Raw genomic sequence first — 27857 nt, forward strand, 5'->3', positions numbered from 1 at the left:
GTCCCGTTAGCGGTTCCGTTAGCGGTTCTGTTAGCGACCCCGTTAGCGGTTCCATTAGCAGTTGTTAGCGGCCCCGTTAGCGATCCCGTTAGCGTCTCGGTTAGCAATCCCGTTAGCGGCTGGGTTAGCGGTCCCGTTAGCGGTCCCGTTAGCGGTTCAGTTAGCGATCCCGTTAGCGGTCCCGTTAGCGGTTCCGTTAGCGGTTCTGTTAGCGGCCCCGTTAGCGGTCCCGTTAGCGGTTCTGTTAGCGGTTCCGTTAGCGGTTGTTAGCTGTCCCGTTAGCGATCCCGTTAGCGGCTCGGTTAGCGATCCCGTTAGCGGCTTGGTTAGCGGTCCCGTTAGCGGTTCAGTTAGCGGTCCCGTTAGCGATCCTGTTAGCATTCCTGTTAGCGGTTCTGTTAGCGGTTGTTAGCTGTCCCATTAGCGGTCCTGTTAGCGGTTCAGTTAGCGATCCCGTTAGCGATCCCGTTAGCGGTCCCGTTAGCGGTTCTCTTAGCGATTCCGTTAGCGGTTCTGTTAACGGTCCCGTTAGCGGTCCCGTTAGCGGTTTTGTTAGCGGTCCCATTAGCAGTTTCTGTTAGCGATCCCGTTAGCGGTTCTGTTAGCGGTCCCGTTAGCGGTTCTGTTAGTTGTCCCGTTAGCGGTTATTTTAGCGGTCCCATTAGCAATTCTGTTAGCGGTCCCGTTAGCGGTTCGGTTAGCTTATTACCGATTTTCTGCAATAACTTTTGAATGGTTTGACATAGAGAGTCATGGGTGGTGTCATTGGACTCTGTATCGAGTCCTTGACCTTCATTGGTGCAAATTAGCCCCGCCCCTTCTTCTGATTGGTTGTCTCTATTTTCTGCAATAACTTTTGAATGGTTTGACATAGAGAATCATGTGTGGTGTCATTGGACTTAGTTTTGAGTCCTTCACCTTTATTGCTTTCAAAATGCAATAATGTACACAAATGTGCAGCAGCCCGCCGTGGCACTCTCGAAATTTCTGCGAGGAAATTGTCTAGATTTATTTTATTATATATATATTTTATATATATATATACATATACATACATATATATTAGGGGTGTCACGGTACACACAAGTCACGGTTCGGTACTTACCTCGGTACAGGGGTCACGGTTCGGTACGGGTTCGGTATGGGTTCGGTACAACGGAAAAAAAATACAAAAAGTCCCAAATGTATAAGACGAGTTTTTTCTTCCTTTATTTTGATCATAGCATTTGAAAGTTAAAGTTTGTTCAAAACTAAAAAGCATCTCTTATTAAAGTGTAAATTAAATAGAATAAAACATTTAACTTGTGCATTAGTGTTTTTAATTTTTTATGTTTTTTATGTGAGCGCGGGATGGGACATTGTAACGAGCTCGAGCACTTTTAATAAATACTTGAACCCGGGCTCCTCTACTGCTGCATATGGGCAGAGCCGTCTGGGGGCGGAGCATTCTCCATGGGCCTTATGATAGTCATTTTAACGTTCAACAACATCATCCTACCAGAAACACACACACACACACGCGGAGCTGAAAACTCAGATAGTCACGGACTGACTCAGTTCCATCTTTGATTCAGCTTAAATACAAAAAACCTAACTGGTCTAAAATTACACAATCTATTTAGATAGATATAGACACAGCGGTCTATAACATCATTTCTGAGCTCTATAACAGAGAATAGACTCGGCGGTCTAGTTGACAACAACACAAATCACATTCAAATAGGCAGGTGGTCAAAGCTACCACAACATTCTGTTAAGAAATTATTTAAGAAGGTTACACTGACTCACCAACGGTAGTTGACTCTTCCATAACCCAAAAAAATCCAGGTAACGTGGAAAACGGGGTAACATTCAAAACTTTGTACATGCTTACTAGTCCTCTTTTAAACTTTAGCGCTAATCTCCTTTGCGGTGACTGTTAAGGCTGATTTATGGTACCGCGTTACATCAACGCAGCGCCTACGGCGAAGGTTGCGCGTATGCGCGTAACCTCGCCGTAGACTGCGCCGTACCCTACGGCGTATGCTCTGCGTCGATTTAACGCAGAACCATAAATCAGGCTTTACTCCCAATCCGCGCTGGCACACGGCCCTGATGCGTTCAGGACAGTTGTAAATTAAGAATTAGAACATTTTATCGTTATTATAGCCTACAATTTATGATGATATATGAATTGCACATATATTTATTGATATGCACAGACTAGCACACATTTAGGTCTGTAATGGAACGTGACTTTTGATATTTATAAGGGGAAAAAAAAAAGATGATTAATTTTTTTTTTTTTTTAACTCAGTCAGACGTATTCGCCGTATATGACTGCGTGTACCGAACCGTGACCCCCGTACCGTGACGGGACGGGACGAATACAAATACCGTTACACCCCTAATATATATATATATATAATAAAATAAATATATATACAATATATTAAAATATATATGATTATATATTATATATTAAAAGTACAGTTTCATTTCTGGAGGCATTTATAACAATAAAACAACCAACATAGACTCAGTTTGTGTTTGAAAGTGTGTCCTGTTTGTGTCTCACAGCTCCAGGACAGACTGGAGGAGGACGGAGTGACTGGAGTCACCCTGAAGTGGAGAGAGCAGCCGGATGGACAAGTCTTCCACAAGGAGGACAAAAGAAAGAAGAGCGTTTAGAGTTTAGTTCATATCTGCTAACATAATAATGACATTAATAATCTGTAATCATCACTTTGCATGATTTTTATTTTCTTTTTTATCCTTTGTTTGTCACATAAACATGCTTACTGTGATAAACCTGCCATTTATCAGAATTTATTAGAAATGTAGGGTTTTGGTAAAGTAGGAGTTACAGTATATAAAGCTCCAGGTCCTGGTTAGACAGAGAAAAGGGTGTGGATTGAGATGATTTAGGTTCATCACCCTGAAGTGGAGAGAGCGGCCTCATGGACAAGTCTTCCACAAGGAGGAGAAAAGAAAGAAGAGCGAGTTGTAAAATAGCAGCCCAGATTCAGTCATGTGTGATGGAGGTTTAGTTCATATACGTTCATATTTACAGGAGCTTTACTGCCGCTTTATACAATTATTAGTCATAAACTGTTGAGATGAATGTCAAGATTGTTTTTGTCTTTATTGTTTGTGATAGGAACATATGATGACTTTGTGAACACAGACTGTCCTCTAGTCTTTTTATTGGGCAATAATTCTGAAATACAGTAATTGAGTTGATTAGAGATTTTTTCGAAGTAGAAAAGTCGTATTCCCCCTAAAACTTTAATTTACATTTGACAAAAACTGTGTTATTTAAAGGAGCATGAGGCTCCTTTTAAGAAATGAGACTCTCTAGCGCCACCCTTCACCACGACGGCCGTTGGGGGTACTGCAGCCAACAGTGAAGCCGGCACGGGAGAACGGGGAGAACGTGCATGCAGCGCGGGAAAAGCGGCCCCAGCCTTGCAGCACATTTTGCAGCACACAGCCTGTTCAAGGCAAAGGAGAGATACACTAGAGGGCTCATTCTTTTTGGTTTGGAACGCTTCATCTGACATTATTACTAGAAAAATTCAAACGTATACAATTTTTTTTCATAAATCCTGCCTCAATCCTGCCTCATGCTCCTTTAAGAGAGCTCTTTTCAATGTAAATGTGAACTCTAGTTAGTGTCAGTAAAATGAATGAACTGTTGTTTGTAATTGTGCACTTTTTATCAAAACACTTAATTGGTCTTTAAACAGAATGGGCACCACTTGTGATGGGAAAAGTAAATGCATCCTTAATTCTATTTCAGGTTTACATTTTGTTTTTATTTTTTATTTCAGGTTACATTTTAATTGAATTATTTCAGGTTTAAGCTTATTTAATTTGATTTATTTAATTTCATTGATTTTTATTTTTATTTTATTTGACTCATACAGTCAAACTACTATATCTATACTTACAGTACATTTGTTATTGATAAAGGTTGTCAAGTTAAATTGCATGTTGTTATACGCTCATTTTGTACCTATAATACATTTGGGATGGGAGAGGTGAAAGGGTGTGGGACGGAGGGCCTCCAAATAACATTTCGCTTAGGGGCCCCAATTCGGTCAGGGGCTGCTCATACAGTATTTAAAGTAGATGTTTTTTATCTAAATGTAACCAATCAATTGTATCATCATTCCATTTGCTGCCATCTGCTGGTGCATCAGGGAACAGCTCCCATAATCACACTCTTACGCAGCTTGTTGAACTATGGCTGTGTTGCCACACTGAAAAAGAAAGTGATTGGTCAGAGGAGGTTGTTGCCATAGTTTAATTTACAACTGTGCGTTTTTGAAAGCTGGAAGGAAAGTGTTGTTCCCTTAATCTAGAAGAACTTTGCTGTTGTGGAAAAACTATCAGCACCTCTGTATTACCGTATTTTTGCGACCATTAGGCGCATATAAACGTCTTATTTTTTATTTTTTTTTAAATGTGCCACGCGCCCAATGACGCAATGCGCCCATTGTATTATTGTAAAGGCTGATTTATGGTTCCACATTACACCAACGCAGAGCGAGGCCGGTTCTAGGGGGGGGCAGGGGTGGGCTGTGCCCACCCAAACGTGCGTCCTGCCCACCCAATCAAAGTTATGGGGATCATTCATTTTTTTATATATATATATTTTTTTATATATATATAAAAAAATATTACAAAATATCTGTACCGTTTCTGATTGGGTGGGCACTGCGCATCATTTTTAGACACTACAATGAACGCATACCGCAAAAGTTGTGTCTCGGAGACGTGAGACGTGTTCAGAACAGCAGACACACTGAAGGCTGATTTATGGTTCCGCGTTACACCAACGCAGAGCCCCCGGCGTAAGGTACGCGGCGACGCGCAACGTTCGTTGCGCGTCACCGCGTAACCTACGCCGTGGCTGATTTACGGTTCCGCCTCACACCGTGTCGCCGCGTACCCCGAGACGCCTCTCTCCATCCCGCTGAGGGCGGAGAGCGCCGGTGCGGGTGGCGGTGCTGCGGTGCCATGCAGGCTCTGGAGCCGCCAGCCTGCCGCGGGACCTTTTAAATCCACGCAGAGCCTAAAATACATAAAATAAATGCAGCCTCAACAGGGCACAAGCCAGTGTCCTGTTTGTGCCTCGCACAACAGGTGTTGTGCCAAAAAGTGATTTCCTGCCAGAATCTGATTTCTCCCCTGAAAATGGGTCTTTTTTACCTGCCAAAAATGGATTGAAGGCCAAATACAATTAATAAATGGTTGTTTCTACCTAAATATGATTTGATCTCATTCTTGAGCTTCATAATAGACTAGACTCAACTAGAGCTCACAGGATTGCTTTTAACTCTTTTAAAGGACTATTACAACACAAAATAGGCATTTTCACCTGCCAAAAATTGATTGAAGGCAAAATACAGTTAATGAAAAGTTGTTTCTGCCTAAATATTATTTATATCAGATAATATATCATTTTTTGCTGCTTTGCCAAAAAAATGCTACCTAATGGTTTTCTACCTTTGTAGAGCTACAATTTTACTGTGTTTTACTCTCTAAACCGCTTCCTTTTCTCCCAAGTGGTCCTTGTCTCTTGCCAGGCCGTCATTGTAAATAAGAATGTGTTCTTAATGACCTGCCTGGTTAAATAAAGGCGAATGACTGAATGAATATCAAATAAAGCAATAGAATTGGGTTTTTTTTTTCTCTTTATCGTATTTACAAAGTGTAATGCAATTCATGTCATGGGTAGTGTATTTTGAAGGATCAAATACTCAACATCTCATATTATCCATATTACATCGTGCAAGAAATGATTGGCGTGGCAATCAAACTTTGAAAATTGACTGTACGCATGCGCAGAACCACAAAGTAGCATTTCTCGGCAAGGATTGGCAGAACACCGGTCCCAAGCCCGGGTAAATGCAGAGGGAAGTGTCAGGAAGAGCAATTGGGTTAGCATACTGTGGAGAAGATAGATGAACTGATATGATGATAGCATAGTTTTCAATGCATTTCAGGGGTTTGACCCCCCAAAATTATTTCGCCCGTGCAGCATCGCCCACCCTACGTTTCAGTCTGCCCACCTTAGTGGGCCTCGCTAAATCCGGCCCTGACGCAGAGCCTACACCATAGGCGACGTGCACCGTACGATAGGCTCTGCGTCGATTTAACACGGAACCATAATTCAGGCTTAAGGCGGACGTGATTGAGGCCACCATGAGAAGTTAAAGGGGGAAGGGGGCGCGTGAATTGCACGTGATTGCCAGGCGGCGGGCTCCGTGGCGGGACACCTGGAGCGGATGGGGCAACTCGGCCTCGCTACCGAGAAGGAGACGCGGCTCCCGGGGGAGGTGCGCCCCGGAGGCGAGCCCGAAGGCCGGGGGAACCACCGACCGAGCGTAACCCGTGGGCGGGGAGGTCGGCTGCCGCTCGGTCAGCGGGCTCCGTTGTTTACTGTTGATGGATTGTAAATGCGTGGGCTGACGTGTCTACTGGGCTCAACTGTTGGACTGGCCTGTTGTTCGAGCTTTTGCAAAGGCCGGCATCGGAAAGTGACTCAGCTGCTCAGCACGGCCAGAGCTGCGGGCTCGTGCCCGTCGCAGCGCTGATCAGTTCTCCCAGTCTCAGCGCGATCAGGCTCGGATGAAACCGACACGCTGAGTACTGACAACTGATTAATGTAATAACTTAAATAAAGTACAATCAAACTAAGTTTTGCTCCCGCTCTATTTTTAAATACGCACATTTGTATGCCTGTGTGTGTGTGTGTTGTGCGGCGCGCGCGTGTTTGTTGTTGTAAGGCAGCTCTCCATGTGTGTAGACGGCGCCTTTTTGGTCGGTGCGCCGTGTGTGTTTTAAATACAGAAATGACACACAAAACTGAGGGTGCACCTTTCTAAACGGCGCGCCGTATGGTCGTCAAAATACGGTATATTTTTTAACCACCTAGGTTAATATCTGGGCTGAAGCTGAGTGCATTATGTTATCATGAATAAAGATGTGACAGATGGTCCAAGTTCACTAAACACATCACTTGCATGGAAGCAAATTAAAACGTACATCAGGATTCTTGATGCATAAATGACAGAAATAGAACGCATAGTAATTAGAAGAACATAAGAATGATTAACCTTTTACTTACCAGCCTGTTCTGAGGCATCTGCTCTCAAACCACATGTGATAATCTTAAGACTAAACCTTAAAACATCTACATAATATGTAATTGTAGCTGTGTGTGCCAGCAGAGCCCAAACTCTCAAAGCCAAAATATGAGTCTGCACGAACTTTACTCATAAGGAAGGTCATACAATGGTTAAGACTAATACTTCCATCACAATTCCACACTTTTGTTTGCAAATATAAAAGCTAATAATCAACACAAAGATGAAGGTAATATCATTGTTGATATAATGAGTAGTGTATCATAAAAAAACAAATATCACCACCATTAACCTCCATGGCCACCAGAAGCCAAACATCAAGCTCCAAATGTCAAGGAGCCAGTAAATGACTTCACAGCCCTGACTACACTTACTACCAGTTAAAACCCCTCGGGGAACAAATCTAGAAATTCTACCTACAAAATTAAGGAAGAAATAATAACGAATAAAAGTAAAAACACATTGTGGCAGGATCACAGTTCTTCTTCAGTGAGAGTGTACAGGCACCACACGCCTGTTAATATCCGGAAAAGAAGTTGTTGCGGTGAAAAGATGAGAGCTCATGTAGGAAGTGCCAGTAACCCTCATGAACATCACATGCACACAGGGAATCACACAGCAGAACAAAAAGAAGACCATACACAATATAATCAAAAATGCAGTACACAGTTTCAGCACCACAGAGTATCAGGAACCCAATATCAACCACACCATGATTCGAAACCCCAGGTTGTTGAGGAGTCGCAATCTTTTTGTGCCTGGAGGAGAACATTCAAATGTGCCACTACATGATTCATGTTATCAATAATGTCCAGAAAGTATGTGGAACAGGTTTCTCAAATAATGTGACAAACAACCCTGGGCTGCCAATATTTATTCAAAGGCTAATCTGTTCTGTAAAGCAACCTTATGCACAGACTTAACTTCAATTGAGACAGCGTGGAAACCATCAATGGCCAGAGCAGTGAGGTTTTCTAGCGCGGAGCCAGATCACCCCGCCAAGTTAACCGTAACCGACCAAAGAACGAGATTCCCTGGAGAGTTCACGAATAGAAACATGGGTGGTGGAATAGAAATAATGATAATCAGTGTGATGGTATGACAACTTATCCTAAATGTCAACATGTGGTAAGAGTTTCTCTCATTCTCTCAGCATTCTGAATAGACTTACTATCAGATTTCAAACATTTCTTGCATTTCCGAATAGCACCAAAATCATGACAAAATCCAAAACCAGTCAGAGCAACTAACTCAGCCACTTGGGCAGAGTAAGATTGTAGTAGTGACCCCAAAACCAAAATATCATGGTTTGAGACAACAGAAAATCCCACTCAATTCTTCCCTAAGGGTTCATCTCTGTAGGCTGAACCATCCACAAATAGTCCCAGATGAGCCGAACAAGGGACCCTTGCATGCCTCGACGTGAACGCCTTCGGACCGACCTGGAGCTGAAGGAGGCCCAGCTGCAGTGCCCATGCATTCCCCTCATCCACACGGAGATGAGGACAGCAGGTGAGGAATTTTAATGAGCAATTGGACAGATCATCCTGATAAAGTGGCTGGTGAGTGTATATTAGTATTAACTATTTGTGAGGAAGAGAACTAGGCGTTCTTTGCACATGTCACCAGATGGTAATAGGTAAATGATCCCTGGGCCACTCCAACACAGACACACAGGGCAGTCTAGGTATATCAAGTTTTATTTTTCCCAGCACAAAAATTAATTGCTAAAAATACTATTAAAATATACTAATAAAAACAATGGAAAACCACCTGGACTGTTTGAGGCAGGTGAGGGACTGTTCAATCCTCGGGAGTGGAAAGGCATCTCTATGTGTCGAAGCATTCAACTTCCGATAGTCAAAAAATCTCCAAGTGCCATCCCTTCTCTTTACAAGCACAATGGGGGCTTGAGCTCCCACCATCAAGCATTCTTTGGAGAAGCTTTCTCAGCTCTGGGAAAAGTGATGGTGGAAACCTTTCTTGGCTTGGTGGGGCAGTTCCAGTGGGGATTTGGTGTTGTACGGTATCAGTACACCGATAATCGTCTTCATGGGCTGCAAATACCTTGCTCCATCGATTGAGACGTCGATCCATTTCCTGCTGCTCCTCTTCAGTTAGCCCTTCACCTCACAAAGTAAACACTGGGTTTTCCCCCTCCGGGGGCGACTGTACATTCTGGACATCCACTTCAACTATCCCGGGTTGGTCGATGCAAAGCATCAGTTCTTTTTCCCCATGAACATCACTTGGGTGAACCTGGTAGACAGAGGCCAAAGGACGGCCTGATAGGAAATAGGGAATGGATTAACATGTTTAATGTGAATAAGGACGTTTCCCTTCTTAATAACAGTCAGTGTCCTAGCCACATGCCACTGCTCCTCATCACTTATGCCCTCAACAGGAACGCAGGGGTTGGTGGTTTTGGAGCTTTGTAGTACCTGAGCCCAGAAAATCATCTCACTGTGTTCTGGTACCTCAACAGTGTCTTGTCTGGCCAGCTTAGCCACACCAAAATTTCCTATCAGGGGGCCTTTATTTGTCTGCATGTGGCAAAAGCTTTTTCCCAAGCTCCTTTCACCTCAGGGGGAATGGTGGAGGTGAATGCGGTCATTCCTGGGTGATCTCCTTGAAACAGAGCCTTCCAACACTGTTTAATGACATTCATTCCCAAAATCCCATTTTCTGAGCTGAGACACTCATCCTTCACAATCACAAACACCTTGTCCATTACTCTTATTCTCCCAATGACAAAGTTTAGAATAGCATACCCAGTATATGGAATCCTCAGTCCATTGGCAGCTTTCAGTGTCAACCAATAGAGGTCACCTTTGTCTTGTGGGTGAATGTGACCAAACCACTGGACTGGTCTCACTGGACAGGGTCACATGGGATCCTGTGTCCAATATACAAGGCACTTTAATTCCCTCAACCTCCACCATAACCCCATGGCAAATTTCAACAATGTTGGGCCGTTACACTTCCTCACATTCCCAGCTACTTGCCCTGTAGTAGCTGGGCCTCCTAGTTTAACGGATTCTGCCGTGAAGCATTAGCAGTAGCATTGCAGTAACTCTAAATGTGTCCTGGCTCCCCACAGGCTCTACAGATGGGCCTTCTACTTAACTCTTACATGAGTAAGAGAACATGCCCCCCCTCCTTTTCTCTTCTGATTTCTCTTCTTGCTTCCACAACCAGGACTGGAATCAAGAAACACTGACACTGAACGAGGAGCTCTACTCTTGTCCTGTAGCTGCAGCTATGACTACTGGCCCTAACACACTACAGTTCACACTAACTATAGGCTTTACTAAACACTAACTAGAGGCTTTACTAAACACTAACAAGAGGCTTTACTAAAGAGAAACATCTTAAGTTTGATTTTAAAGGTGGAGGTGGTGTCAGCCTCCTTAACCCAGATTGGAAGTTGGTTCCATAGTAATGATTCCTGATAGCAGAAGCCCCGTCCTCCAAATCTACATTTGGATACCCTAGGAACTACGAGTAAACCTGCACTCTGAGAACGGAGAGCTCTGTTAGGAACATAAGGAACAACCAGGTCTTGCAAATATCGTTTTGGGCTTTATACGCAAGTAATAACATTTTTAGTTTAAGTTTTATGGGGCCAATGGAGCGAAGCTAACACTGGAGAGACGTGGTCCCTCTTGCTGATTCCTGTCAGCACTCTGCTGCTGCATTTTGGATCAGCTGGAGGATATTCAGAGAATTACTTGGACATCCTGCTAAGGCCAGGACGTCAGCAAGCACACAGCAGACATCTACACGGACATGTGGAAGCCGCAGCGGGATGACCAGAGGGGGGGACCGCAGGTCACCACGCAGCTCCCGAAGCTCCAGCCTGCAAACATACACAAAAGAGAAAAAAGGGGGCCAGCACAAGAAACTACAGTATATGACAAATCCTGATCAAAAATAACTCCAAAGCTTCTCACAGTTGTACTGGAGGCCATCGGACCACCATCTAATCCCTTCCCAAGGTGCTTTGAACCTGAAATAATGACCTCTGTTTTTTTTGGGGAATTTAGAGGCCAAAAATGTATGGACATCCAGTCCTTGATGTTCCTGCATACTTATTTACATGATTTATAACCCTTAACATGTCCACATCCATGAATTTGTGTGAGTAAATCAGTTAAGTATAAGTGGATGAAGACATCCACTGCCAATCCAGGAAGCAGGAACACACGGAGGCACACGTCAAGCACTGGAAATCTGCAACAAAAACAAAACACAAAACCGACAAAACCGACAAAACCGACACGGAGCCGACCAAAACACGAGCAGCAATCGACCCGAATCTTGAGATCTGATCACAGTCTGAGCTAAGCTACCGCTAACTAACCCCAAAAACTACAGAGCAAGCATGCAGGTGAACAAGCCAGTGTGTATGTCTATGTGTGTGTGTGCGAGTATGTATATGATCATGCGTGTGTGTATGTGTGTGTGTGTGTGTGTGTGTGTGTGTGTGTGTGTGTGTGTGTGTGTGTGTGTGTGTGTGTGTGTGTGTGTGTGTGTGTGTGTGCGTGCGTGTGTGTGTACATGTCTTTGTGGCTATGTGTGTGTGTGTGTATGTGTGTGTGTGTATGTATAGGTTTGTGTGGCTGTGTATGTGTGTATATGTATGTGACTGAGTGGCTATATGTGTGTGTGTGTACCATCGCCTACTTAGACACATCACTCAGGCGCCTTGGCATGAGTCACAGTCATATAACGTTTGACATGCAGCTGTACATCATCGCATGCCTGATCAAGTGGAGTGATCCACAGCGATGGTCATCAGTGGTGCTCAGACCTGGGATGATGCACACTCTCATGTCCTTCATCGGCTCAATTGGAGAACTGATGAATTCAACCGGTGTGGAGGAGCTAGTAACTAGTTCACATAGAGTTTTCTGCTTTGATAATTCTGGGTATATTTGTGTTTTAAAACCTGTGTGTAAACTCATGTGTTCTACCTGTTGAACATTTTTTACTTGTATTATAGTCCCTTCTCTATTTTTTGAGGATATTATTCAGCCATAGTCATATTATTAGAGCCTGAGCACTTACAGTGCGAAGGCCCTATTGTATCTGTAGGAATTATTCTTTCTTTATTCTTTCTTCTGACAAAATGAGGGCCTTTTTGCCCCCCTAATAGTCCCCCAAAAGTCACCAAATTTTGCACGCAAGCCAGGCCTGGCGAAAAATTTTATATTTAATGGTTTGCATGAATGGGCATGGCAAAATGGCTCAACAGCGCCCCCTAGAAAACTTTGTGCCTCACGCCCCACAATACGGTTTGACGTACATGCACGAAAATCGGTACACACCTGTATCATGTCGCAACTTAAAGAAAAGTCTCTTGGCGCCATGGCCGAAACCGAACAGGAAGTCGGCCATTTTGAATTAATCGTGTAATTTTGGCGAAATTTATGCCATTCCTTCGGCAGTTAATACGGCCCAAACTGTAACGTGCACCCAGGTGTGTTATACATCAAAATGTGCGTCTCCATCCTGCCACTATACGCATTACTTTTCTTTTACTTGTCTGGACATGTTAATCTTTTGGCACATAGTTGGTTTGATGGGTTGCTGTAAAGCTCAGGAGGTAGAGAATGTGTTTGAGATGTTGCAGGACTGAGTTCAATTCTATGCAAAACTATCAAAAAATTATGCCAAGGAATGCTCTGTCAAATATTAAATGTGAGAACTAGTCAGTTTTTTTTTATGTAAATAGGAGTACCTGCTTGTGTTGAGGTTCAGTGCCCTCTTCAACATGTTCTTTAACATGTTGAACATTTTGAAAGCTTGAAACAAAAGACAAAGACAAAAGACAAAAAGTTTTCAGTGCAGTTAAACTTGTTTTTAATTTTAAAGTTCAACATTCAAAATGAAAAGTTAAATGTGCTATGAGACATGACTGAAGAGGTTATTTGGTGGTTTGGAGGGATTGCAATTTTCAGTGCAGCTGAACTTGTGTCCTGGTGTAGCTCATCTTGGAACAAAGAGGCTTTTAATGCAGAGGTTATTGGACCAAACCCTATACCTGAACCACTTTTAAAATGACGTCCTTCTACTGACGATTGAAAACTGGCCAGGAAGCCTGGGAAAGAGGCAAGATTGGGGCGCCTCATGGTAAAGAGCTGTACATTGCTAAAGACACTGAGAGTTCAATTCCCGCCAGAGGTCTTCAGCCCGTTGACTTTAAGTAGCACAAATCCACTTTTAGAGTTCAACACACAAAATGAAAAGATAAATGCACTAAGAGAGATATCTTCCCCCAAGAACACTGGTGGTGTGGAGGGTTTGCTCAGGGCTATAATGTGCCAATGAAAGGGTGGTGCATGCTGGTTCAAACCCGCAGTATCTGGAGAGGTAGAGGCATCACACCTTATACCTGCACCACTTTTAAAATGACGTCCTTCTACTGACGATTGAAAACTGGCCAGGAAGCCTGGGGAAGAGGCAAGGTTGTGGGGCCTCATGGCAAAGAGCTGTACATTGCTAAAGAGACTGTGAGTTCAATTCCCGCCAGAGGTCTTCAGCCCGTTGACTTTAAGTAGCACAAATCCCCTTTTAGAGTTCAACACACAAACTGAAAAGTTAAATGCGCTATATGAGAGATGTCTTCTGTCTCAGTGTAGTTGGTGGTGTGGAGTGTTTGCTCACGCCTTTAAGGCGCCAATGAAAAGGTGGTGCATGCTGGTTCAAACCATCCTCAGTATCTGGAGGCATCAGACCTTATAATTGGACCACTTTTTAAATGATGTCCTTCAACTGAGGACTGAAAACTGGCCAGGAAGCCTGCAAAGGAGGAAAGTATGTTGTGCACCATGGCAGAGTGCCGCACGTTGTTAAACAGACTGTGAGTTCAATTCCCCCCGGACTTCTTCATCCAGTTGTCTTTAAGTAGAACTAAATCCACTTATAGAGTTCAACACTCAAAATGAAAAGATAAATGCACAATGAGAGATGTCTTCCCCCAAGGATACTTGTGGTGTGGAGGGTTTGCTCAGGGCTCTAAGGTGCCAATGAAAGGGTGGCCCATGCTGGTTCAAACCCGCAGTATCTGGAGAGGTAGAGGCATCAGACCTTATACCTGGACCACTTTTAAAATGACGTCCTTCTACTGACGATTGAAAACTGGCCAGGAAGCCTGGGAAAGAGGCACTTTTACAAATCAAAGTTTAAAGGGTAATTACTTTCTTACCTAATCCCCTGGGTGCTCCTACCTCAACCTACCTGACCCCCTCAAGCTGTCTTTCCTCATGTCCCTAGCCCACCTCTTACACCCTGATCCCCCTTGCCTTTTCTCCTCTAGTCCTCCTGCCCCCCTCATCCTACCTGACCACTCCTCATCCTACCTGCCCCCCCCCTAGCCATCCTCATCCTACCTGACCACTCCTCATCCTACCTAACCCCCCCCTAGCCATCCTCATCCTACCTGACCCCTCCTCATCCTACCTGACCCCTCCCTCCTCATACTACCTGACCCCTCCCTCCTCATCCTACCTGACCCCACCAAGCCCTCCTCATCCTACCTGACCCCTCCCTCCTCATCCTACCTGACCCTTCCCTCCTCATCCTACCTGACCCCTCCTCATCCTACCTGACCCCACCAAGCCCTCCTCATCCTACCTGACCCCACCAAGCCCTCCTCATCCTACCTGACCCCACCAAGCCCTAATCATCCAAACTGACCCCGCTAGCAGTCCTAACGTCTCATCCTCCCTGATCCCTCTACCCCTTCAGATACTGAGGATGGGGAGGGTTTGAACCAGCATGCACCACCCTTTCATTGGCACCTTATAGCCCTGAGCAAACCCTCCACACCACCAGTATCCTTGGGGGGAAGTCATCTCTCTTAGTGCATTTATCTTTTCATTTTTAGCGTTGAACTCTAAAAGTGGATTTTGTGCTACTTAAAGTCAACGGGCTGAAGACCTCTGGCAGGAATTGAACTCACAGTCTCTTTAACAATGTGCAACTCTTTACCATGAGGCCCCACATTATTGCCTCTTTCCCAGGCTTCCTGGACAGTTTTCAATCGTCAGTAGAAGGACGTCATTTTAAAAGTGGTCCAGGTATAAGGTGTGATGCCTCTACCTCTCCAGATACTGCGGGTTTGAACCAGCATGGGCCACCCTTTCATTGGCACCTTAGAGCCCTGAGCAAACCCTCCACACCACCAGTATCCTTGGGGGAAGACATCTCTCATAGTGCATTTATCTTTTCATTTTGAGTGTTGAACTCTAAAAGTGGATTTTGATCTACTTAAAGACAACTGGATGAAGAACTCTGGCGGGAATTGAACTCACAGTCTGTTTAACAATGTGCGGCACTCTTCCATGGTGCACAACCAGAGGTGTCAAGTAACGAAGTACAAATACTTCGTTACCTTACTTAAGTAGAAATTTTGGTTATCTATATTTCACTGGAGTAATTATTTTTCGGACGACTTTTTACTTTTACTCTTTACATTTTCACGCAATTATCTGTACTTTTTACTCCTTACATTTTCAAAACAGCCAACGGGCTGAAGACCTCTGCCGGGAATTGAACTCAGTGTCTTTAACAATGTGTAGCGCTTTACCATGATGCGCCACATACAGTACTCACCTCTTTCACAGGCTTCCTGGCCAGTTTTCAATCCTCAGTAGGACATTATTTTAAAAGTGGCTCAGGTATAGGGTTTGCTCCAATAACCTCTGCATTTGAAACCCTCTTTGTTCCAAGATGAGCTACACTGAAAATTGCAATCCCTCCAAACCACCAAATAACCTCTTCAGTCATGTCTCATAGCGCATTTAACTTTTCATTTTGAATGTTGAACTTTAAAATTGACAGGTTTGGTGCTTTTTAAAGACAAAAGGATGAAGAACTCTAGAAGGAATTGAACCTTAAGTCTTCTTTAGACCATGCACCTCCATAACATCTTGTGCCATAGAGTCACATGCCGCTAAGGCTTCCTAGTGAGTTTTTAGTCCTCAGTAGAAGGAAATCGCTTTAAAAGTGGTCCCGGGATATGGTTTGAACACAAGCTCTGCAGTGGAAAGCCTCTTTGCATCCAGTTGAGCTACTGAAGAGTACTTTGATATGAGGTTTCAAAATAGTCTATCACAGGGCTCTTCAAGTCCGGTCCTCGAGGGATCAGGTAGGATGAGAGGGCAGGAGGGGTAGAGGGATCAGAAGGGTCCTGCATGGTTTAGGTGTTATCTTGCATCAACACGCCTGATTCTAATCAATGGTCATCACCAGAAGTGTCAAGTAACGAAGTACAAATACTTCGTTACCTTACTTAAGTAGAAATTTTGGTTATCTATACTTCACTGGACTAATTATTTTTCAGACGACTTTTTACTTTTACTCCTTACATTTTCACGCAATTATCTGTACTTTTTACTCCTTACATTTTAAAAACAGCCTCGTTACTCTATTTCATTTCGGCCTTTAATAAAAACTATCCAGTTAAATTGCTCCATCCGGATAGAGTGAATTTGGTTGTGGTTGTTTCAGATGTTCTTGTCCAGTTTTGTTCTTACATCCGTTCCCTCAGATTCCTGCAACTAAACTTGGATGTACATTCCAATAAAGGTTAGGATAAATGATAACATGCCTCTGAAGTTTGACTTTTTGCACCATTACAATACTTATAGGCAACTAGTCATCATATCTCCTGCTCTCTGAAACACATGTTAATGCTCAATAGTACACATATATGGTTCTTTAATATATTTGCATTATACTAAGATGCATTCATTTTCAATGGCTTTTGTCCTTAATGGCTTTTTTCCCCCTTACATACTTTAGGTAGTTTTGAAACCAGTACTTTTATACTTTTAATTGAGAAAAAAACTTGAGTTGATACTTCAACTTCTACAGGAGTATTTTAAACTCTAGTATCTATACTTCTACCTGAGTAATGAATGTAAATACTGAAGACACCTCTGGTCATCAACAACTTGTCATCGAGGTCTACACAACTCCATTAGTGACAGTTTACAGCCAGTGGAGGCTCAAACTGTTGAACTTGTCTTTGCTGCCGGTAAAACTATGACCACAAAATAACGTTTATGCATGTGCAATCAAAATCTATGACTCTGTTTCTGGAATTCACGCTTTTTGAAAAAAAACGTGCTTCCATACCTGTGACCCAAATGAGAATAAGTATGTATGGATGGATACACATAAAGTTTGACATAAAGAGTCGTGGGTGGTGTGATCTGACTCGGTATTGAGTCCTTGACCTTCATTGGCCTGAATTAGCCCCGCCCCTTCTTCTGATTGGTTGATATCTGATAGTTCCTACTTTCTGCCATAACTTTTGAATGGTTTGATATAGAGAGTCATGGCTAGTGTCATCCGCTAAATGTCCATGGGCCTCATCTATAAAGCTTGCTTGCGCAGAAAAAGTGCCTGAAAGTTGCGGAAGCCGCCATCTACGCAAAGCCTCGGATCTAAAAAGAAAAAACTAACCGAAAAATCTGCGGATCCCTACGGCAACCCGGACCCTCCCGTAAGAATGTACTTAAGACATGGGGAACTGGCGACGCAGGCTGTGAGGTGGTGAAATGAAGCCAGATTCATGTCATACTCTTAATAATGTCATCACATATCACAACATATATCAGTCACTTATAATAAAATAGCGCTGATCGTGTCCCTCTGTGAGTGAAGCGTCAGTCAGGACTCTGCTGCTGCTGCTGCAGCCGCGGTGACACGCCAGGAACCTCCTCACACCCACCGCTTTAGGACAGAACAAATGAGGGGCTGCGTTTAGGGAGCCCCACGGAGCCCCTAAAAGGACTCCGATTTTTTTTAATATATATAATGAGTTTTACGCGCGCGTGAAACCTTTACGTGCGGGTGTAAGCCTAAATTAGGGTTCCGCGTTAAAACAACGCAGAGCCTACGGCGTAGGGTACGCGGCAACGCGCACCTACGCCGTAGGCTCTGCCGTGGTGTGACGCAGAACCATAAACCCGCCCTGAGCAGCTCTGAGGGGAGAGAGGAGGGAGGAGGGGGTGCGGGGCTGCCGGGCTGCCTTGCTGTTCTCGCATCGCTTTCATACAGTGTCTTGATAATTTGCAATTTAAGGCTGAACCTACCGTTAGTTTTTAAACTATAAAAAGTAAGGGGAAAAAAAACATGATTTTGAAAAGACGGGGGGATGTGTGTCCCCCTGTTGCGCCGGGGCACTCGCGGCGTTTAGCGCAGCAACGGCGTGCTGCCACTCACTCTCTTTATTTCATACTGTTTATATACTTATTCTTACTTTTACTGTGACCACTAAATAATGTGGTTTTCCTGTCCCCTCATCCACAACATCTAGGTCTGAGTCTCTGTGAAAGTCAGTGTCACGGTGGCTGGTCACCCTCTCATTCATTCTGACGCCAAACAGGCTGCAGGAAGCCACTGCACATGCTCAGTAGGCTCATCCATATGCATTTATGGTAAAAAGTGGGCGTGTAGAGGGCGGGATATGAGGCAGATTCAGCTGCGCAGCCTTCCAGCTGGACCATGATTCATAAAGCGAACATTGCGTGCAAGTCTGCGTGCACATGGTTTTATTGATCCAGATTTTTTTTTGCGCCCGGCATTTTCGGCTTTTGAGTGTACGTTCACTTTTAGTATGAATCCTACGCAGTCCATTTTAAATGAGGCCCCAGGTCTTGCAAATATCGTTCTGGGCTTTATATGCAAGTAATAACATTTTCAATTGGATTCTAAGTTTTATGGGGCCAATGGAGCAAAGCTAACACTGGAGAGACGTGGTCCATCTTGCTGATTCCTGTCAGCACTCTGCTGCTGCATTTTGGATCAGCTGGAGGATATCAGAGAATTACTTGGACATCTTGCTAAGGCCAGGACGTCAGCAAGCACACAGCAGACATCTACACAGAAGCTGCAGCGGGATGACCAGAGGTGGGGAACGCAGGTCAGCACGCAGCTCCCGAAGCTCACACACAAAAGAGAAAAAAGGGGGCCAGCACAAGAAACTACAGTATATGGTTTAAACGACAAATCCTGATCAAAAATAACTCCAAAGCTTCTCACAGTTGTACTGGAGGCCATCGGACCCCCATCTCATCCCTTCCCAAGGTGCTTTGGACCTGAAATAATGACCTCTGTTGTATTGGAATTTATAGGCAAAAAATGAGTGGACTTCCAGTCCTTGATGTTCCTGCATACTAATTTACATGATTTATAACCATTAACATGTCCACATCCATTAATTTGTCTGAGTAAATCAGTTAACTATAAATGTTTAGTGTCTCACCGAGACTCGCTACTGATAACTGATCACTTGTTGACATGGTTTTAAAAAGAGAAAGAGAGAGCAGATTGCTTCGGCTCGCTGAGATATTTTAGCCTTCTGAGCAGGTGAAGGGTAAAAATAGTTCAAAAAGTTCAGTTGGATTTTTGTTATTGCCCCGTAGGCTTGTCCCTGGACCATGAGCCAGAACTATTGAAGCCTCCCAACCCGAGCTCAGTGATTACAATCAGGGAAATCATCAGGGTAAATATATTTCATTTGAGATGTTTAACCAGAAAAATATGCATTTCTACAAATGTTTTTAATTTTTGTTTTAAAGAGGAAGTAATTATTGTAAATATGTATATATAATTAACATTTGTGCTATTGGTTTTTCAATTAAAGCATCCCTAAACATCCGAGTTTTGTTCACAAATAAATCTAAGTTATAAACAGCATTTTCTACGTTGTAGGAATTTAAATGTTTACGACCAAACAGAATATTTTAATTGATGTTTGTACATGATAAAATGTCTCTTAGCTGGTTCAAAGACCTCCAGCAGTAGTTTGTGTTTTCATGGACGCCATCTCATCACCTGGACACCATGACATCCCAAATACATTCACTAGTGTATGAGTCAATTTAAAAGAGCAAAACAAAAAAGGAAAGAACTGTCAGCGTACAATGACAGGAAAAATATTTTTGTGTTTAAAATTGTATCAAACCTCAGCATACAAATATATATTTAGTAAGTAATTCCTCAGAGAAGAGGTTCAGAAAACATCCGGCACAGTTTACGTCACACAGTTAACAGGTTAATGTCACAAACAGTGAAGAGAAAACTATGAACTAAACCTCCATCACCCATTAATTCAATTCAATTAGATTTTATTTATATAGCGTCTATTACAACATAAGTTGTTTCTAGGATTTTTCCAGAGACCCAGGACATGACCGTCGAGCAATTATTACATAAACATAACATAAACAATGGCAGGCACACCCTTTTTTCTCTTTTGTGTATGTTTGCAGGCCGGAGCTTCAGGAGCTGCATGCTGACCTGCAGTCCCCCACTCTGATCATCCCAGTGCTGCTTCCACCTGTCTGTGTAGATGTCTGCTATATGCTTTCTGACATCCTGGCCTGCCCCCTCTCATTTCTCTGTTCTTCATTCTCTCTGTCTGTTTTCTCTTTTCCTGCTCTGCCCAGCTGGCCTTCGCCAGGAGGGTCCCCCCTTATGATCCAGGTCCTGGTCCAGGTTTCTTCCTCCTAAAGGGGAGTTTTTCTTGCCACTGTTTGGCTTAAGGTTTTTCTCCCACTAGGGGAGTTTTTTACCTGCCATTGTTTATGTAATAATTGCTCGGAGAACATGTTCTGGTCTCTGGAAAAATCCTAGAGACAACTTCTGTTGTAATAGATGCTATATAAATAAAATTGAATTTAATTGAATTAAAAACTCCCCTAATGGGAGAAAGTTTCATTACTGAGCTGGGTTTCTATCTCACAACTCGCTCTTCTTTCTTTTCTCCTCCTTGTGGAAGACTTGTCCATCAGGCTGCTCTCTCCACTTCAGGGTGACTCCACCCACTCCCTCCTCCTCCAGTCTGTCCTGGAGCTGGGAGACACAAACAGGACACACTTTCAAACACAAACTGAACCTATGTTGGTGGTTGTATTGTCATAAATGCTTCCAGAAATGAAACCGTTTCAATCCCACACTTGCCTGTTTCAGGAGATCTGCTTTCACAACAGGATCCTCCAGGTCCACAGAGTCCTCCACCTTCAGTCTCATCTTCACCACCTGCTTCATGACTGGTGTTGAATGGGAAAAGAAATAAAACATGGTTTTCTACTGAAAACAGAAATATCAGTACATATTTACTTCACACATTCTTCAAATTGTATATGTTGTTCTATTTGTACTCCCTAAAACACTCACTGGGATAACTGTAGCAGACAAACGGTGATTTAGTTTCACAGGGCAGAAGCTTCCATTTTCCTGATTTGCTTGAAGATGTAACACCACAAATAACTTTCAACGAGTTCAACCGATTATAAGTACCCTCCCAGTTTTCAAAGAGGAAGCTGCTCCCATCAGACCAGTAAAAGGTTGGATCTCTATACAGGCCGATCCAAGCCCGGTGTCCAGCAGGTACTTTCTGCCTGACCGTCTGGCTCTCTGCATTGTTCCTCATGGTGGCCAGGTCTATGAATTTCCCCCTGCAGTAACTCTGAGCGCTGGACCAGTTCATCGCTTCGTTCACAAAAACATATTCAGGATTCTGCTGCGATCCTGCAGATAAAGTGATCCAAGAGGAGGTTAGTTGGGTTCAAAACAGCTTAAAACTGTAACATGCTCCATACTCTTACCTTCATAACAGATGAAGGGTTTGCTTGACTGGCAATCATAGTCCCCCCATGCATCAAAGTATGACATGTCCCCACAGAATTGTTGGCATGAGTAAAAGCTTGGTTGGCCACTTGCCCAATTCCTGTACTCAGCCCCGGTACCATTGAACCCATCAGACCACCTCCAGTCGATTTCATGCTTCAGACCGATCCAGACGTCAGAGCTGTAACCAGCAGATGAAAGTGTGTTCATGAGTTGGTTCAGTTCTTCAGAGTTCTGGATGGTGGCCAGGTCTGTGTATGTCTGTCTGCAGTAGGTCTGAGCTTCAGTCCAAGTCAACGTCTGATCAACAAAGTGGTAGTGACGGATGAGGCAGGTGGAGAGGATGAACCACTCTGAGAAAATATCAACATCCTTAGTTACAAAATGTGGCATGAAACTAACAATATGACTCAATAATAATCACTACTAAATGTTAACAGAGGACTCACTGACCTGAGAGAAACAACACACCCAACAAGATCCTTTCCATCATGATGCTGCTCTGAAGACTGAGGACCGAGACTCTGCTCTTATTATCTAAATCAAGGACATCTCCACTCCCCCTGTTTTTTAGAGCAAGAGCTTTTGTCTGTCTTGTTGGGGAGTTTTTGCTATGCAAAAGGTGTTACGAGGCCGAGTGTAGGGAAATGTTTGTATACATACATACATACATTGTATACATCACTAATTTAAATCTCCATCCTTTTCAAGCAGTTTTCTTGGGAGTAAACACACAGAGACAAATGTAGCTATGTTTCTCTGCAGGGGTTGATCACAGGTTTCTCTCTTTACCTCTTTACTGTCACATCCACTCCAGCTCTATACCTGCATCACTCACCTGCCAGTTCCAGCTCCTCATGTCACTATGGTTTCTCCCGTCTTCCAAACCTGCTCCACATCTGCAATCAGCCCTGGGCTGCTACTTAAGCACTCCACTCCCAGCCAGTCACTGCCAGATTGTTCCTGTGACTTTCCAGCGGTTTTCCCTGGACTGATCACCTGTTGCCGACCCTGCCTGTCTCCGACCTATTCACCTGTCTTCGTCCTGGTGATCACCTCAGCCTTCTGTCTCCGACCATGAATTCTGCCTGAGCGTCTCTGGTTTCTGTTTGCCTAGTGCCTGGACTACCTGGCGATTCCTCTGACTGACCGGCGTTTCACTTCCTGTGTTCCAGCTTCCAGATTTACTCAGCGCTCACACCAGGTTTCTGGTATTCGCCATTCTGACTCTGGTGCTAAAATAGCAGAAACATTAAACGAAGATTAGGGTGCTTTCAGACCTGTGGCCCGTTTGTTTTGTTCCGATTCAGGGGCTAAATCGATACAGTTGTTTCGTTTTTCGTTTGTGGCGTTTGTGTTCACAAGGCAACCGTCTGTAGTGGTTCAAAGCTGTTAACAAATGCCATGCGCGAACCAACTGTTCTCTCATTGGTCAGAAATGAACGCGGAAGGAGTTTCCTCTTCCGTGCCCCGGGAAAAACAACAACTATGGAGCATCGTAAGCACAATTATGAGTGAGTTGTGTCGGTTGCTGTGTCGATTTTGTTCTCACTGCAAACGAACCGCTCCAGGTCTGGAATGGAAGGGAGCAGAGACCACCTCTCCTAGACGATCTCGGCTTGCTTGGTTTGTCCTGCATCCGAGCGTGATTGCTGTGTTCACATAAACTAAACAAACTGATCTTTAGGGGGAAACGCTCCCTGTTTTGGAACAACTGCTCCAAATGGGACAGGTGTGAAAGCACCCTTAAGTACATCCTCTTCCAGAGTGATGCTGAGGAACTAATTCATGCATTTGTATCTTCTAGACTAGATTACTGTAATGTGTTATTAGCAAGATGTCCAAGTAATTCTCTGAATATCCTCCAGCTGATCCAAAATGCAGCAGCGTGAATGCTGACAGGAATCAGCAAGAGAGACCACGTCTCTCCTGTGTTAGCTTTGCTCCGTTGGCTACCCGTAAAACTTAGAATTACCTTATGTTCCTAACAGAGTTCTCTGTTCTCAGAGTGCAGGTTTACTCGTAGTTCCTAGAGTATCCAAATGTAGATCTGAAGGACAGACCTTTTGCTGTCGGGAACCATTACTATGGAACCAACTTCCAATCTGGGTTAAGGAGGCTGACCCCACCTCCAACTTTAAAACCAATCTTAAAATGTTTCTGTTTAGTTTACACCTCTACTTAGTGTAATCTGTAGTGTGTTAGGGCCAGTTGTCATAGCTGCAGCTACAATACCAGACTAGAGCAGCTGGTCTGAAACAGAGCTTCGTGGTAGATATGCTGCTATAGAGCTACGCTGCAGAGGGACATGATCCACTGAGCGGTGCCCATCCCCCTTCCTTCTCTTTCATTTCTCAGTTATTAATTATAAGTATTTCAAAACCATCATTGTTGTCCATTGCTCTTGTAGTTTGTTTTTCTGATCCCCCCCCCTTTTTCCTCTTATGTGCATGTTTGCAGGCCAGAGCTTCAGGAGCTGCGCGCTAACCTGCAGTCCCCCCCTCTGATCATCCCGCTGCTGCTTCCACCTGTCTGTATAGATGTCTGGTAGATGCTTGCAAACATCCTGACCCCTCCCAACATACAACAAAAAATGTCCTCATTTTAGGAGGCTTTAACATTCATGTGGCGATTGAAAACAACTCTTTCCTTGAGCTCCACGTCAGACTCCTGTTAAATTTCTGTAGCGCCCTTGAATTAGCTTAAGAATAGGATGAATAAATAAGAAATAAAAACAACGAAAAATTTGGACGAGAAGGGATTCGCTCAGGAGGAAAAGGAAATTAAGCAGCAATCTGGTTTACAAAACACAAACACCTTGTTTTGATTTAAAAGGGTATTTACAGGATTTATTCTTCTTCTCAGTATAATTCTTTCTTTTATCTTTTATCACAATATCACAATATCAATACATAATAATAATAATAATAATAATAATAATAATAATAATAATAATAATTAAAGCTGCAAGCAGCGATGAACGGGCCCTCGCAATCATGGCCACCGTCCCCCATAAGCATATCAGACATGACACCACCCACGAATTCCTATGTCAAATCAGTCAAGTTATAGCAGAAAATAGGGACAACCAATCAGAAGAAGGGGCGGGGCTAATTCAGTCCAATGAAGGTCAAGGACTCAATACATAGTCCGATTACACCACCCACGACTCTCTATGTCAAACTATTCAAAAGTTATGGCAGAGAAAAGTATTCTAGGGGGCGCTGTTGAGCCGTTAGGCCACGCCCATTCATGCAAACCATGAAATATCCAATTTATCTCCAGGCCTGGCTTGCGTTCAAAATTTGGTGACTTTTGGGGAACTATCAAATATGGACCAATCAGATGATGGGGGGGGTCCGCTTTTTGACCTCTAGCGTCGCCACGGTAACACTTTTGAAAGAGAAAAGTAATGTGCGTAGTCACAGAATGGAGACGCATATTTTGATGTATAACACACCTGGGTGCACGTTACGGTTCAGGCTGTATTAACTGCCGAAGGAATGGCATAAATTGCTCCAAAATTACGCAATTAATTCAGAATGTTCAAAATGGCCAACTTCCTGTTCACTTTCGGCCATGGTGCAAAAGACTTTTCTTTAAGTTGCGACATGATACAGGTGTGTACTGATTTTCGTTCATGTACGTCAAACCGTAATGTGGGGCTTGAGGCACAAAGTTTTTTCTGTCTGAACCAATCAGATGAAGGGTGGGCACGCTTTTTGGCGTCTAGCGTCGCCACGGTAACACTTTTGAAAGAGAAAGTAATGCGTGTTGTCGCAGGATGGAGACGCACATTTTGATGTATAAAACACCTGGGTGCACGTTACGGTTCGGGCCGTATTAATTGCCGAAGGAATGTCATAAATTGCGCCAAAATTACACAATGAATTCAAAATAGCAGACTTCCTGTTCGGTTTCGGCCATGGTGCCAAGAGACTTTTCTTTACGTTGTGCCATGATACAGGTGTGTACCGATTTTCGTGCATGTACGTCAAACCGTATTGTGGGGCTTGAGGCACAAAGTTTTCAAGGGGGCGCTGTTGAGCCATTTTGCCACACCCATTAATGCAAACCATTAAATATCAAATTTTTCGTCAGGCCTGACTTCCATGCAAAATTTGGTGACTTTTTGGGCACGTTTAGGGGGGCAAAAAGGCCATCCTTTCGTCAGAAGAAAGAAAAAAGAAAGAAAAAAAATTCCTACAGATACAATAGGGCCTTCGCACTGTAAGTGCTCGGGCCCTAATAATAATAATACCATAAAAAGGTTAATAAATACAAAAAAATAAATAAATAAACCTTTCTGTTTAGAAGTCCACCTGTCAGATAAATGTCTATTTTTATATTAATTTAAGTCTAATATTAATAGTTACATTTATTTCTATTTATCCCTATGTATCCCTATTTTATTTATTATAGAAAAATCATAAAAAAATTATAATACATTTATAATAAATACATTTATAAAAATGTATTATTATTTTTATTTAAAAAAATCAAATTAATAAATACAAAAAAATAAATAAATAAACGTTTCTATTTAGAAGTCCACCTGTCAGATAAATGGTATTGCTTCGTTTGTTGCCTCAAGCGTCGGATCTACAAGGGCCCTGAAAACTGCTGCGGAGATGGATGAAAGGGTCCGTCCGTCTGCGTCGAGCATGAATGGGCCTTCATTAGTGACCTTTCCCCCCCTCCCACCTGCCCTTGTGTTTATCTGATAAGAGCGGGCTGCACACTTCAAAAGGCTAAGATGAGTGCCTACTTCATCCCGGACCTAAGAGGGTCTAAGAGGAAGCCCGGTTCTGTTCAGACATGTCCGCTCATTCTTTTCTCATCTTTAAACCCATTTCAGTGAGACGGTAACGAACTGTGTAGAGAACATGTTACATCGTATCTGAGGCACAAAATGTAACATTTACTTTGACCCTCGCGGGAACACGCTTCCCGTGGGGGGGGAATGTCGACGTCAAACGGTGGTAAAGGTTTCTGTGGGAGGTGCTGCGTCAGGTCCTGCATCACTTCAGTCCAAGTCCAGAGCCACTTCTCACCCCTGAGCTGACATGCAAACCTCTGAATAGCATGCAAACTAAGCGAGGCTCCGTTTCTGTGTTGCAGGAGTGGGAGCAGAAGAGCGGCACATAAACCGTCCGGAGGCCTCTCATCAGTCCGACTTTCACTTGTTTTTCTGCTGCAGAAACTGTGTATATATTTATTTAAAACTGTTACAGTCCAAGGAGCCCAGAACAGCACTCACATGCGCTAAAGGCCGTATCCTGTAAGCAGATTTAAACCTGGGAGCTTCTGAGCGTGCTTCAGTGTGCTACGTTGTGTCTCGTCTGCTTTTTTAGTTCCTCTCTCTCAAAATCACATCCAGCGGTTTGAGTTTCAAAGATTCCAGTCCAAGTATTTATTTGTAAATGTTTCAAGGAAATGCTGACTTCCCTTTGTTTATTTATGTTGATATATTTAAAGTATTTTTGTAGAAATTGTGGCTCTTCACACAAACCCAGCTCCTGCAGGAAAAACACAAGGAACAGGAAACACAAACTAGCCGGCAACCAACCAGAAGGCAAGGCAAGTTTTATTTGTATAGCACAATTCAACACAAGATAATTCAAAGTACTTTACATCAACATTAAAAGTGGCAAGACACAATTGACCAGTAAATAACAAATACAATGAAATAAAATGATAAGAAAAGACGTAAAATAATAAAAAGCACAAGTTGTTAAAAAGTAAGGGCAGTAGAGTACAGCAGGTACATCTCATTCTTCTAATGGCACGAATTATGTTTATATACGGTCAAAAAGTACAAAGACCGGGTCAAATACAGTATTACAAAAGTAATCTGTAACAATTCATACGGTGAATTAAACCAATTTGACAATTCTACGTCACAATGCCTGCATTCAGGGCTTATCCATCACTAGTGTTACTTTGTGCGGTTTTCACAAATCATAAGTATTTAATTTAAGAGTATGCTTCAGTAAACAGTACACAATTAACCAGTATTACAAATACAATGAAATAAAATGATAAGATAAGAGGTAAAATAATAAAAAGCAC

At 43.2% G+C, this 27857-nt stretch overlaps 1 protein-coding gene across 1 annotated transcript in view; it reads left to right on the forward strand.

Moving 5' to 3' along the window:
- The window catches only part of afap1 (actin filament associated protein 1), a 118823-nt gene extending 91499 nt beyond the window's left edge, over positions 1 to 27324 (forward strand). Inside the window, exon 16 of the mRNA XM_061709812.1 lies at positions 26907 to 27324. Within this exon, the coding sequence (XP_061565796.1) occupies positions 26907 to 26933 (27 nt within the window). The 3' untranslated portion in view covers positions 26934 to 27324. The remainder of the gene's footprint in view (positions 1 to 26906) is intronic.
- The last annotated feature ends 533 nt before the right edge of the window (positions 27325 to 27857 follow it).

This window comes from Cololabis saira, chromosome 20, assembly GCF_033807715.1.
Source record: "Cololabis saira isolate AMF1-May2022 chromosome 20, fColSai1.1, whole genome shotgun sequence".
Taxonomy (NCBI): Eukaryota; Metazoa; Chordata; class Actinopteri; order Beloniformes; family Belonidae; genus Cololabis; species Cololabis saira.